The 15,562-nt window shown below is 37.7% G+C and overlaps 1 protein-coding gene across 1 annotated transcript in view; it reads left to right on the forward strand.

Moving 5' to 3' along the window:
* The first annotated feature begins 7,461 nt into the window (after nucleotides 1-7,461).
* The window catches only part of LOC148954872 (uncharacterized), a 33,721-nt gene continuing 25,620 nt past the window's right edge, over nucleotides 7,462-15,562 (forward strand). The window contains exon 1 of the mRNA XM_089107973.1: nucleotides 7,462-7,711. Coding sequence (XP_088964099.1) covers nucleotides 7,525-7,711 — 187 coding nt within the window. The 5' untranslated portion in view covers nucleotides 7,462-7,524. The remainder of the gene's footprint in view (nucleotides 7,712-15,562) is intronic.

Below are 15,562 nucleotides of genomic sequence, written 5' to 3' on the forward strand. Positions count from 1 at the left end.
CAAAATATGAACCTAAAAATTCAAGTAACCTACAGATCGAATAAGACTTAATCGTCGAATTTAAAAAGTAGCGAAACAATTGTATCTTAATTGGACAAACTCTATGAAAAAATCTTTCCCACAGAAAAGTTAACAGCAATACATAAATCCGCCTCTGCGTCGCCAAAGTATCCAATAAATATCAGTGTCACCAAACGTACATGACGGGTGAACAGCAATGTAATTTAAATCTTAAGAGCTTGAATTTACAAACTATCAAGACATGGTGGAATTTATTATACAAAAAAATAGTCACTCGAGATACAAAGTATTTTTGCGTAATCTAATTGCATTGTTCTGAAAACTAAGTTTAAAGCTATGTATTCCAATGTAACTAAATTTCATTGTCCTTCAACAACTTTCACAGAGATAAATTATAAGTCTTCTGGAAACTAAGTGACATGTCGCTAGCAAAAAATTACAATGTAAAACTTTTTTTTGTTGAGAAAAATTCCAAAGTGATATCTTAAAGTTATAAATCATATCAAAATTCAAGCAGCCAATTGGTGTATCCCTGTCCAATAGAAATATAGGAAATACAGTCTGAACCAATAGGATCAGTGTAAAATACTCTTCAGCAAAGCATGGATGTAACCTCCGGTGAAATTGGAGGGTATAGTTGCTTAGAACTTAGCAATTTTTAGGGAGTCTATTATCAGTCTATGATCAGTCCATTTTTGAGTCTATTTTCAGTTTTATGTCGAGTCTAGAAACAGTCTATTATCAGTTTTATGTGCAGTCTAGAGGCAGTCTAGAGTGAGTCAATCAACAGTCAGTTATGAGTTTAGAATGAACCTTTGAAAACAATTAATGAAATTGATTTAACTGTTGCATTGTATGTGCCCCAGTCTACAATATTATCTTAGTGTCTATGACTGTGAAGTGTTTTGATATTCCTGACATACTTTGTACCGCTCATGTGACTAAAATAAATACGTTACTTTCTTAATTTTTGTCTCTTTATGTTAGTACTTCTCAAGATAATTAGTCCTTGTGGCTCCAACCGCTCTCAATTGAACCTGAATCCTTTCAATCTGATTTCGAATCAGTATGGCCATTAATATATGCTCCCCATTTGTACCGCTGATTTAATCCCCCATCACACGAAGTTCCCCCTCCACGATGGTATGCCACTCGCGAATCTCCAACTAAATATTTAGTTAAAAAAAACCTCATTAAAATATATGAAAGGATTTAATTGAAAACCCCCATATGAAAACAAACAATTAATTGAAAACCCCCCATTAGAATACAGAATAAACGTATAACAATATTAAATGAAACCCCCCCCCTATTAGAAAGTGTTTGTTATATGTTTTTTTCTCGTTGTTGATCCCATTGTACATGTAGAGACACTTTGAGGGAACTCTCAGGGGGAAGTTTTCAGAGGAGTTAGAATTCTCTTTAGATCTTTTTTTTGGGGAGAGTGGATTTTTTACGGGAGAAATTTCCATGGGGGAATTATCCTCACGAGAAATAGTCCATGGAAAATTTCGGGAGGATACAGTTTCCAGGGGGGGTATTGTCAAAACAGGGATATTCCCCAACGACCTTAAAAAGGATCAGAAACTAAATGAATACAAGTCTTTCTTCAAATAAATGTGTGTCAAGGAGTATTTGTCGGGCAGAATCGTCAGCAAAAATTTTCTGGGAAGGATTCGCAGCAGGGATGGAATTATCCGGGGGTAATTTCCCGGCGGAAGAATTTTACATGGGAGGAACTTTATATAGAGGAATTCTTCGTGGGGAAATTTTCCACAGAGGGGATGGATTTCCTGGTATTTTCTGAAAAACGATCGGAAATAAATACAAAAACTAGTTTTTTCTACCGAAAGTAAGGAGTAACATTAAAACTTAAAACGTAGAGAAATTATTACGTTTATGACGGGGGCTACTATTTCCTCAGTACCCCCCTCTCTACGCTAATGTTCGACCTGTTGTCTAACTTTTTAAAGAACGATTCTCTAAAAAAAGGGCCGTGCCACCCTTGGAGTAAGCCCCCACCCCCTCCACCCTTGGTGAAGACGGGTGGAGCCACCCCTCCACACACGTAGCCCTTTATAAGAGTCAAAAGTGATGTGAGGGCAACCCCCCCCCCTCGTGTCTATCTTTTCTGAAAACCAGCATCCAATCAGAATTTGTAGACATCTGTTTTGTAATTATGCCTCTGGGGATGTCAACCCCCTGATTGAAGGGCAATCTAGCTTAACTAGCGCTCCGGAACGTCGCTTGACTTCTGGATTGTACCTTATGACATGCGCAAGAAATACTCTGATTGGCAAAAAGCTACCAAAAGAAGTGAAAATGCTGACCCTCATACCTGTCAAGCGGAACTCTCGTAGAAAGATGAGCCTTAAGCTCCCAAAATTAGTTTTTTATTCTTTACATTTTCTTATGACTTTTGTGCTTTCACACTAGTTCATTTTTTATGGATGAACTAAATGAATCTTTTTCGTTTTCATTATATTCGATGTTAACTGACCACTTTGAAAGAGGTTTACAAGTCGTAAAAAAGCTAGTTTCTGAGATTTCAAGATGGACATATTATAGACATATTATAGACAAAATATGGACATAATTTGGCTGTAAAGGACACATTTTTGAATGCTCAAGGGGCATATTCATTGACCAAAAAGTTGTCAACCCTGTTTTAAAGGTCTGTTGGCTGGGATGCCAAATGGACACTTTTAGTGCCTTTTGGACACTTTTTCACTCTGAAGGACACCGGGACACTATTGGATAAAAAAAGGCAGCTTTTTGAAATAAAGGACACTTTTTGGACATTTTTCCAAATCAAAAATCAAATGTCTTTATTTTCTTCTTTTTTTTACTTTTTTTAATTTTTACTTTACTTCTAAGCTTTGGTAACAGCTTGGGGATTTTTTTAGATGTTTTTGTGCCCTGCGCAAGCACCATTTATTAACCGAAAAGGAACTTAAGTCTTAATCAATGTGGTATGCTAGAACTATCAAATATGTATTCTTCTTCTATCCTACGGTTGACGTTTGTCATCAAGTCGGTCAACTTCAAGGACCTACCTACTGCTGGTGGCAAAGTCACCAAGGCCACTGAGAAGGCATGAAAGAGGAAGTGAATGGCCATTCCCTGCTAGAACGTTCCACGTAAATCCCTTTGGCGTGTAGCCGTGTGCATATGGCTGACATTATAAGCCTTCTGAAGCCTATTACTGATTCTAAGTGGGAGCAAAGTGGTAGTTAAGCCTGGAAATTTTCACGGCGGTGGTGGGCATCCAGGCAATGAGGCTTGACTCTCCGTCCCAAGGCCGCAAAGGAAGTCCGCTAGCGCACCTCAAAGTGGTGAAGGGTGTAAACATCACCGAGCTCCACGCCGAGCAAGGTGATGGCCAACGCGCTTTGAGTGACCGCAAGACTGGGGACCTTGTGATGTACCTTATCCCCAAGAAACGCTCAATGACGATGACAAATATGATGATTAAAAGTTTGGCTACGGCTTCCCCGGTATTATGCAATATGACGAGAATGGCGTTTTCGTCAAAAAGTATGCTAGCTACCGTCCTATCAAGAAGGCAAGGCCTGAATATTGGTTACTGGAATTTGAGCTCGATTAAACGTGTATTGACACAATTTTTTGTAGCTGATGAATAGTATCTTTATAACTTTGGTAATCTGTGTGTTTCTGAAACAAGACAAAATAGACATAACATCTTGACCCTGGAATTTTCGGATGGGAAGGTGGTCTTTTTTTTAACTCAGGACCATTAGATGGATCTGGCAAGGCAGGAGTAGGTATCCTGTTGTCCCCCAAAGCAATCACTGGGCTCATTGAATATGAGCCTGTGTCTGAGAGAATCGTACGGGCAAGAATTAAAGGTCGCACTAACAATCTGACTATCCTTAGCGTTTACACCCCAATAAGAGATGTCACTGAACAGCAAAAAGAGCAGTTTTTTGGTGACCTGCAGACAGTCATTGATAAGATTCCCCGGAAAGATATCCTCCTAATTGGAGGCGACCTCAATGCCAGAATCGGCAGAAAGCTGAATAACTTGGAACAGGCGATCGGCAAGCACGGCCTCGGAGACCGGTGCAGAAACGGAAACAGGCTTTTGCTGTTTGCAATGCAGAACAATCTCGCTGTGGCTAACTCCTGGTTTAGGCACAAGTCGTGTCTTACGTATGCACGGAAATTTCGTGATGGAAGAGTAAAGGCCCAAATAGATTATCTCCTTGTATCCCGATGTCCATGATGTTGGACTCAAGAGTGCGCAGAGGTGCTGACACGGAATCACAAAATGGATCTGACCACTTCTTGCTGAAGACAAGGCTAAAGGACAGACTTAGCTCAAGGAAAACTACTATGCCGAACCAGAAAGTAGACGTGTTGAAGCTGAAAGTTAATGAGTACCGAATAGCGTTTGTCCTTGAACTCTCAAACCAATTCGTTGTCCTTCAAGATGACACCGAGGAGGCAACCCCGACTTAGCAGTGCCCCAACTGCCCCAACATAAGGATTGAGAAGATATAGAGCAAACTCAAGGACCACATCAATGAAGCTGCCTCAAACATACTTGGGTTTGTCAAGCATAAAACCAAGAAATGAATCTCAGAAAAGACACTCAAACTCTGCCAAGAAAAAAGAAATGACCAACAAGAACTCCCCCACATACAAAGCGCTACGACAAGAATGTCACAAATCGGGACGAGCTGACAAAAAAGCCTACTGGTCTAATGCTCCCAGTGATATGGAAAAAGCCGCATAACGGAACGATGCACGAAAACTCTATCAGATACTTGGAGAACGTACCGGGAAGAAGAACCAAACTACCATCCTCTCGCTTAAGGTAAAAGATGGGAAAATACTCACAAGCAGCGAGGAGCATATCGAAAGATGGCGTACTCACTTCCAAGAGATATCGAGACCAGAACACATTAGTAATCGAAAGCAACTACTTACTGCACTGCAGAACCTCCCATATAGCCATACCTATGAAATGTATGTACGGACCCACCCTCCAGGGAGGAAGTAATTAAGGCAATCCATGTTTTGAAAAACTATAAAAGCCCAGGAATAGTTGGAATTCCTGCGGAGCTACTGAAAGCTCTGTAGGTGGTGATGGATAAACTTCATAGCGTGATAACTGAAGGCTGGGGCAATGAATACATCCCAGATGACTGGAAGACCTCAATAATTGTCCCTATCTTCAAAAAAGGAGACCTAATAAACCGTAAAAACTACCAAGGTATATCCCCTATCCCCATTGCTGCCAAGCTGTTCGCAGTCATACCTTTAAATAGATTCAGAGACACCCGAAACAAAGGAATGGGACTGAACCAAGCAGGATTCAGGCCGGGCATGGGTTGCTGTGACCATATTTTTAGCCTGTGACAACTCCTTGAACACCAGTTTAAACACCAGCAGGAAACAATCCAAATCTTCATAGACTTCATTACCGCGTTTGATTCGCTCCATCGTGAATCAATATGGGAAGCAATGAGAGAGGACGGTGTGCCTGAGAAGATAATCAATCTGCTCAAGGCATACTATGCTGGAACAAAGGCCCGGGTAAGAGTCGATGGCCATCTTTCAGATCTGATCCTGATCAAGTAAGGTGTACGTCAAGGCTGTGTCCTTTCACCATCTTTGTTCAACTTCGTCATCGATTGGATCCTCAGGGTCCTGGACAAGTATAAAGGCGTTGCAGTGAGCCCGTCCTTTTCCGTAACAGATCTTGACTATGCTAACGATGTGGAAATGCGTGCTGAATCTGTTGCAGAAGCCCAGGCTATGATAAATGACATGGCAGTCAAGGAACTCTCGACTGGTCTCCAAATAAGCCTACCAAAAACAAAATACATATGAACAGATGGGATGGATGAAACCCCTGTTTCCCTAAATGGTAATCAGATAGAGGACGTCCAGTCGTTCAAATACCTCGGATTGTTGGTAAACATTGCCGACAAATCTTCAGAAGAAATTCAGAGCCACATATCGTCAAACTGGAGTGTCTTACTTCCACTACGGAAACATGGAAGCAAACCGAAATATCGCCACATACAAAGCTTCGAGTGTATGAAGCTATGGTTCTCTTTGTTCTCCTCTATGGATGTGAAGCAAGGTCACTGAAAGCACCCAAAGCATTGATCTTGAATACATTCAACCAAAATGCCTGCGCTATGTCCTGGGTAACCACCTCTCAGATAGAATATCGAATGAAGAAGTAAGGAGAAGATGTGGGATCGCCCACTTGTCTCTGACATTGTTAAGCACAGGAGACTGAGAAGGTTTGGCCACACAATGCGCAGACCACATGACCATATAAGCAAAATATGTCTCAAATGTCTACCACTTCCGGAATAGAAGAAGAGGACAAGAGGCTTAAAGAAGACTTGGCAGCAATAGGTAAGTCGGATGTGGAGCCAATCAGAGGATTCCAAAAATACGGCCGTCACTGGGATAGCCAGTGGCTTGAAATAGTGAAGCATGCCACTCTCGAGTAAAACCTATGGAAGGAGACAAGTTATCATCTTCTAGGTGCCACGATGAGTCTGGTTACGGCTTTAACGTGCAACAAGTACAAATAAGCACAAGGTTGTTATTATACTGCTGTCATAGAAAGAAAGGAGTTTCGCAGAAAAGCTGTGTTGCGGCTCAATTTTATTTATAGCCGCTAGCAAATGTTTCTGTTTTATATTCTATACTTTCAGCTGTTACTTTTTGTCTAACACTTGTCGCCAGTTTCTACCGAGTATAAATCAAGCGAATTTATTTCCATCAGCCTTGTCTTCTCACTTTTTTAGTTCTCGAAAAGTCATTTTTTCTCCGGGCTAATTCTAAATGTTCAGAAAACGACAAGATAGAGGAGTTGTTAAATGACTTTAACCCCTTGACCAACCAGTTGACTGAGTGGTTAAGGAGATTGACGTATTTTGTTGAACTTTAAAACCATGTAGGTCAAAACAGACATTTCGTTGCTACAGCCGTTTGGATTTTGTAACACCCAAAGATACTTAATATCTACCAAAGATCAACGACTCGCATCTTTTTCGCATAACTTATGAAAATGCCGAAGTGAAAATGAATCTCTATGATTGATTCTTTACTTTTCGAATAAGATAGGTAGCGGTATTGATAATCGATATAAAATTTCGTTCTGTTGACATTCTAATGACGATTTTTTATGCCATATCTTCAAATTGAACTAGTACTAAACTTAATTTATTGGTAGCGCTAATGACAAAAATGGAAGTACTTGCAGAACTCATGCAGGTAACAGACCGCGAGGTAGCGGAACAAAGAAGGACGAATTTCACAGATTTCTTGGCACTTTTTCACAGGCTTTGAAAATTCACAGCGGCAACCCTGTAAATTGGCTAGTTTTCTAGAGGGACACTAAAGGTGTCCATTTTTTACTGATTTGGATACTTTTGTCCTTAAAAGTTTTGGTAACCCTGTCTGTTGGGGTCGATAGGCCCAATTCAAAACTAAAGAATAGGCCTAGGCCTAATGAAAAACTCATCAGAAAAAGGACCCTTGAAATCCAGAAATGTTGGAAAGAAAGCGAAAAAGGTAGCAGAAGAGTCTAAGAAAAACTTGGACTTGAAAATGAAAAACTGCTCACCAGAAAAAGGACCCTTAAAACCCAGAAATGCTTCAAAGAAGGCTAAAAATGTAGCAGAAAAGTCCAAGAAAGGTAAGTAAGAACCTGATTTGTTTTGAAACAAAGACAACTTGCATTTCAGGAGGGGGACGTTCAGTCTAAAAAGACTGAATAGTGATGGAAGTTTTCCACCTTAAAAATTAGGCTAGGCCTAGTCAATTTTGTTGTGGTGAACTAACCTTAGAAATGAATCTAGGGCTAATTGGTAAAATTCTACTTTAGCTACTTTTGGCTCTCTTGTAAAGGGGCTAGGTTAGGAAAATGAAACTTTCAGGAATAGGTCTATAGGCCAAATATGTCCCAGGAAGTTAGTTTGAATTACCTAGGGTAAGACACCCAGTAGTCGGACACTTCAATCACTTTGAAAACTTTTTGACATTTAAACTACTCTAATTACTGTATTATACCACCTAGAAACCTAATTTTTGTATCAATAAATTTCTGAAGAATTTCTGAACAAGTAGGTTACTAATTCAAATAGTTTCGCTTGTACAGCACCTTCTATTTTTGAATTTACTAACTAGTGACAATTCTGCTTAAACTTGGACATGCAAACGGCTCAGTGTAGATAGTGATTAAAATAGTATAAAAGATTATGTCCAAGAATAGGCAGGTGGCCAACTACTGGGTGTCTTACCCTACCTCCACTCCTTCCTCTAGAGGGTCCTGAAATTTGCCTCCATGACAGGTCCTATACCTATTGAAATTTTGACAAGACAAAATTTTACCTTAACTTTCAGTTATCAGTTTCTTTTTCTCTGGCTTTATTTCTGAAAATGCAATTCCTATTCTTTGAGCAGAAATTTTAAGCAATAGACTATCAATGCTTTGTTTTGAAAATTTAGGAAATATATAGCTTTTCCTAAATTAAAGCAAGCCTGTTGGAAAAATTATGTAGCTGACCAGTCAAGCCCTCTCAAAGCAAGAGCCTACTGAAGGCCACAAAATAAGCTGAGGCAACAAACAAGGCAAGCAGCTGGCATGCGAGAGCAAAACCTTGCAGAATCTATCAAGACAAACCCCAGAATGTTTTGGAACCACATAAATTTTAAACACATTGCAAAGCCAGATATTCCAAGCTTAAAAAACCAACGACAGGACTCCTGATTGAAAGATCTGCAGAAAAAGCAGATTTACTCAACATGTATTTCACTACCGTCTTCACCCAGAAACCTATTCAGTCATCACTACCAACCCTGCAAACCATAGTCTTTGACCAAACACTCAGGATTGAGATAGACCCACAGGTGGTTCTGAAAAAACTCAAAGAGCCAAGGATAAGCAAATTGCCAGGTCCAGACGGACTTCACCCCAGAGTGTTAAAAGAAACCGCAGATCTAATTGCAGAGCCCCTACTGATGACTTCAAAAATCCTTACAGTCAAATGTACTCCCTAGTATCTGGAAAAAGGCAATGGTGATACCATTGCACAAAAAGGGAAACCGCCCAGGTCCTGTAAACTACTACCTAATCAGTGTAGCCTGCAAAATACTGGAATCTATCATATTTGACCATATCCTTGAGCACATGAGCAAAAGTAAGATAATCACCAGTAACCAATTTGGGTTCTTCAAGATAACGTCTGCTGAGTCACAGTTTCTTCTAGCAGTGGAAAACTGGAAAATGCATGCAGATAAGGGTCATCAAGTTGATGTCATTTACATAGACCGTAAAAAGGCCTTTGACAAAGTACCTCATCATCGCCTTTTATACAAACTCTGCAACCTTGGTCTGGGAACCACAGTTGATTGGATTGAACAGTTTCTTATTGGAAGGTCTCAAACAGGATCAGTAACAAAGTTCTGTCCAACTTTGAGAAATTTACCTTACAAAGATAGGCTCTGCAAGCTCAAACTTCCTTCACTAGCCTATCAACTGCACCAAGGAGACCTCATTGAGGTATACAAGCTTTGCTGCAACGCCTACAAAAATATCCAGGCTACCAATGTTCTCAGCTTCAGCCGCACGAAGCTTTGTGGTCACAACCTCAAGCTTCAAGAGGAGAGGTTCCAAAAGGACATCGGCCATTGGGTGTTCAAGAACCAAGCTACACAGCACTAGAACAAGCTCCCCTTTGAATTCATCAACGCGAACTCATTAAATTTTTTCATACAGGAACTGGACATATACTACAGTGATAGTACCTATAGCTTATGTCAATTTAAAAGATTTTTGTAGAGTTCCTGTGTACTATTTGTTTTGCATTATATTATTATTATTATTATTACATTTGCATATCTTTAAAACCTTATAAATTGGGATTAAGCAAAGTTGTGAAGCTGTAAAACAATTTTGATGTACTTCATTCAAACAAAAGATCTATGTTGCAAGGTTTAACTTTTATAACACAGATTTTTAGGTCAATTTTTACCAAATCATATTATTGACTTTACAAATAAAGTGAATATAGCCTACCACTTGATGCCTTTTTTTATGTTCTTTACACACACAATAATAATTTTTGTCAGAAATGAATTTTAGCCCCCACCCCTATATATACCAATTCAGGATATATATTTGCCCATTAGGAGGGGGTGAGGGCATGGGTGTAGGGAGGGGGGCAGCTGTCCCCCCTTAGACCTTCAATTTTACATTAGATATGGCTGAAAAAGCAGATGGTTTAGAAAAAAGCAGTTGATAAAACTCCATCACACTATCAACTACCCCCCCCCTAGACAATATGCTGCCTAATGCTGCCTATGCCCATGGGTGAGGGTAAAGTTTAATCTTGCCTCTCATTTACATCAGAAATAAAATTTACCCCCACCCTCCTAATGTGCAAATATATAGGCTACCCTGAATTGGTATAAATAGGGGTGGGGGTTAAATTCATTTCTGACTAACATGATTATTATATTTGGAAAGAGCATAAAAAAAGGCATTGAGTGGTATGTTTACTTTATTTGTAAGTCAATAATACAATTTTGTAAAAATTTACCAATTTTTAAAGGTCATCAAAGGTCAGGACCCCCTAAAGAGAGAAAGAGTATAGTTAGGTACTTCAAAATACCTTCCTGGGACATACTTTAGCCTGTAGACCATATCCCTGAGATTTTAATTTTCCTAACCTTACCCCTTTCCAAGATAGCCAAAAGTTGCTAAAGTAGAATTTTACCCTCTTTTTTCTTATTAACTGAACAGTAAACAGGCAGGGGGCAGCTTCAGTTTTGAATTTATGGAGGGAGGGAGAGGGTTAGGTCCTAATTAAACTAAATTAAACTTAAAACATAACCTAAATTTCAAGGTGTTGTCACTGCATGCCAACACCTTGGAACTTTGGGGGGAGGGTAGTTGGTAAATACTTTGCAGCTCATAACATTGACTGACAAATTAAGTGAACATACCACTTGATGCCTTTTTTTATGTTCTTTATGAATATAATAATTGACTCTTATGCAAATTCAAATTTACCCCCTCCCCCCTAATGTGCAAATATATACCCTGAATTGGAATATATGATGAATTATCAACAGCAAAGTTTTGAATTGCAAAATTCAGTGCTATTTTTGTCAACTGCATTCAAAAATTTTGAAACAGTAGGAAAACTTTTTCTATTTGATTTGCCTAATAAATGAGGTTGAATTGTTATAAATAAGTTTTTTTGGAATATGTTACTCTTGAACAACTTATTTATAAAGTAGTGATATTATTTTACCAGTTTTCAATAACTTAATTAGCATTGATATCTTCTTTATGTGGTTACAATTATGGGTATATATTTGCACATTAAGGGGGTGGGGGTGGCTAAATTTGAATCTAAAATAGAAGCAATTATTATATCTGTAAAGAACATAAAAAGGCATTGAGTGGTATGTTTACTTTATTTGTAAGTCAATAACATGAACTGCAAATATTTAACAGTTAGCCCCCCCCCCCTGCTTAGCTGCAATCCTGGCAGCAGGAAGAAAAAGTCATGCAATTGGGGTTATATATTTGTCTATTAGGGGAGAGGTAAAGCAAAGCAATCTACATTTAAGAATGAAATAAGTAAGTATTTTAGAATATTTTTAGGTAGTTTACAGAATTTTATTGTATTTCTTTATGAAGAGTAGGAATACTAAAATAATACTGGATTAAACACTATACTGAACAAAATTCTTATTTCATTATGCTCAGAAAACTTCTTTTATTACATTTCCAGATCCAATTCTAGTTTAATTGCTTCCCATGACCCCCCCTACCCCCTAACATGACCTCTCCCTGCTTCAATATAGTTCTAGCCAGATGTGTAAGGTTAAGGGAATCTCCCCACTTATTGTTGGTAAATTAAAAAAATAATCAACACAGTTTTGCTATTTAAGTTTTGAATAAAAAGTTAGAAGAATAGAATTAATTTAAAAAAATTTAATTTTAGAATCAGAATATAACTAGATTAGAAAACACTCACATACCAACCACTGAAATTGTTACCTGTCAAAACACCAATCATAGTTGGTAATTACAAAAATTTTATTGATTTAGTTTCTAAATTAGTTTATAAAAAAATGAGTAATTTTATAAAATTTATCAAAATTAGATAAGAACATTGATAAAATATCTACTGCTATATTGATCTTGTTCAGTATTTACAATATTTTTGCCAGATGAAAATACCATGTGATTTAAAAAAAAAAACAACTTAACTCCCTGCAGCAGGTGAAAGTCAGTAGCAACTGGTTAAGGAACTGCCAACTAGTACAAAATCAGGGTTTAAGATAAGATTTATTTCTGAAAAATGACTATCATAAGCCCATTTGGGCCAAATTCTCACTTAATTATAAAAGCATTCACAAAAGAAGCAATGAAAAATTGATTAAAATGTGGAAAAGGTTGTAAAAAAATATAAAAGACAATTAAGACTCACAGAACTAAAAGGGAATAAATTATATAAGATCACAAGAACAATTTAGTCTTGTGATTTGAAAAGTTTAGTTGGTGCAAGCTTTTAAGCACAAAGGAACAAATTAATTAAAAAGATAAATGAGTCAAGTTTAAGGACCCATTGAGTATAAATGAAATAAATGCCATCCTTTAAAACTACTATATCTAATTGAGTACCACTGTTAGCATCACCTGCGATTCTTCAGCAAAACAAACCCAAGCTGAGATAGATTTTAGTGACCAAGCAGGCTATGTTACTCTATTTGCTGTGTCAATTCTGAACAAAAACAATCAGCTATCTATCCTAGCTAAGAGAAGGATAAGGTATACCATAAAAGATAAGGTATATCCAAGAGAAAGTTAGATTTTTCAGTACCCATTGACAAGTAGCTAAAGTGTCTATAATCTACACAGTTCTACTTGGGCTTGTAAAGCAATCTCTAATCTTGGAATTGGTAGCTTGGATTGGGTATTAAAGGAAAAGAGGACAGTGGATAGTATTCTGTGATTAAAGTTAACTTGACTCAGAACAAGAGGGTTATGGTGATAACATGTTAAACAGTTCTTTTGTAGTAACTGCAATGATGCAAATGATGGTTAAGACCTGTAAGAAAACTGATGATTTGGGCTCCCATGTAACTGAACCCTTATTAAATCAACTTCTCCCCAATTCAATCCTCATTTGACTCTGCCCTGATGCAACTCAATTCCAATTCAGGTCCAAACTTTAGTTGGGTTCAAATTTTTTCACAGGCTGTTTGAAGGAGCATTGAATGAAGAGGGGGTGACATTGAAGGGGGGTTGAGTTACACACACACACACAATGATGATTTGTCAAAGGAGGGAGAAGAGTATAGGGTAGCAAAACTCTTTAAGTCAGATGTAGATGATAAGGAAGGAAACTGGTTGTTGAAGTTTGAGAAGGCAGAATGGGGACTGAAATTTTAAGGGGTTTAATTGTTAAAAGGAGGTGGGAACCTTATCATGATTGTTGGTGCAACCAAAACATTAACCACTAGAAAGAACAATAATAGTTTAAAAATGATTGCATTTGAGAGTAATTGCCTATCTTGTTATTCACTCCTACTACATACTTGAATGCTAAGTTTTTATTCAAAACACCCACACTGATATAAATAGCACATCTGGTGTAATTCTGCCTATTAAATCAAGTGCTTCCTTCTGGATATTTTATCTTTTGATTATATATGCCTATGTTTGCTTCTTCAGTGTATTCCAAATTCTGAATGGTAAACCTATAGCCAACATTTATATACCTATAAATATCCATGCGTTCATTCTATCTGAAAGTAAGGTACAAATGAAAAGTATAAAAACAACTTGCAGAATAAAGCATAAAAACTGTTTTTATCTATTCCCTGCCCCCCCCCCCCAAAAAGAAAAATTAGCCTTATGCTACATGCAGAATATAGCCAAGGGTTATATGTGACCTCATTGAGGGGGGGGGGCAGGGAAACTTACCTTCTTAGTTTTTTCAATTAAAACCTAGAATTAACTTACCCACACAGACAAAACCAAACAATTTATTTTGGATATTCTATCTTCTGTTTGCATATTTATTGGCTGATTTATTATTTGAAAACCCATCATAAACAGAAAAATATGGAGCACCAAAAAAAAAATGCACAACTCAATACAGAGATGGTAATCAGAGTTGTTACTGACCATTTTTTTTTGGGGGGAGAGGGAGCAAGGAATTTACCAACTATTTCTAATTAATAATAAGCATAATGACTGTTTTGGATACAATACATAAAGTCACTACTCAAGTTGGTAAAAGTACTTCATTTCCTGACAAAGATTGATATTTTGGTAAATGTCATGTCACTATTTCCTTGCTCTTTTTTAACCAATTGGAAAATTGTTGCACCATCTGTAAAATCACAGCATGAGTTGGTAAAATTGCTTCATTTACTGACCAAGTTCAAGATTTCTGTAGATGACATGCCAGTATTTTCATGGTTATTATTTAACCAAACAAAACTCTTCAGCAGAGTCAGAAAAATTGTAGTACTGTATGCCACAATTTTACCTACTCATTTTTTTTATTGTTTTCCCAAAACTATTGGGGGAGGGGGTTCAACCATACATGACAGCCCTGATGGTATTACTAATGTCAATAGATATCACTGAAGTGGTAAGTGGTAACCAAATGAACACTTCTATAGTAGGCCTATAGTAAACATGTATTTAATCAAACATCATGGTAAATACTAATAAGAACAAAACAGAGCATTAATAAAGATAGCCATCACTACAAAGACAAAAAAATTACTGGGTCAACTATTAATATCTATAAATAACTGGATTTGAAGTGGGCCTAGCTGTGACAGCTATTTATTTATTGTGTATTTTATCATAACTTGAGAGACAGCAAGTAGAGGGCCTGCAATTTCATATTATTTAACTATTGGTGTATTTCTTTGTCAAGGTGGTAGATATAGTAAATATCCTGCAAACAGAAAAACAATGAACACATTTTTGATTGGCCTGATTTTGTGAGGTTTTCTCTAGTTACTTTAGCTTATGGAAGATTTTTCCCAGCTTATAGCCTACACGATATTGCTGTGTTTTAAGGGCTAGCTGGGAGATGGCAGTTAAAGTAGAATTTGTATGTCACAATGGAGGCACAAGATGCTGAAATTTGATTGTTAAGATAGATTATTCCAGTCAAGGAGGTAAAATGGTCAAAGAAGACCTGATGGGACCTCAAACATAGACCTACTATATGATCAGCAGGCTAAACCACTGAGCTTCCAAGTTCTATTAGCATGCTACCCAGTGGGTAGAAGTAATCCCAATGAAACAGAACAAGTTCTTCAGTTAAGCTGATGGAAGAAGGGTATTAATCATGAGTTTCCAGGACATGGCTGTTAAAGAAATCAGGTAAGGAAGCTGTACCTTGCTGGGTAGTCTTTAAAACATGTGTAAGCTTTTCTCCAAGGAATAAGAGGCATATCTTTGTCTGGAAAGACCTTCAGGTTGATTACATATCCTTGAATG

The sequence above is a fragment of the Artemia sp. Qi Xiang Cuo genome, chromosome 2 (assembly GCF_049724085.1).
Source record: "Artemia sp. Qi Xiang Cuo chromosome 2, ASM4972408v1, whole genome shotgun sequence".
NCBI lineage: Eukaryota > Metazoa > Arthropoda > Branchiopoda > Anostraca > Artemiidae > Artemia > Artemia sp. Qi Xiang Cuo.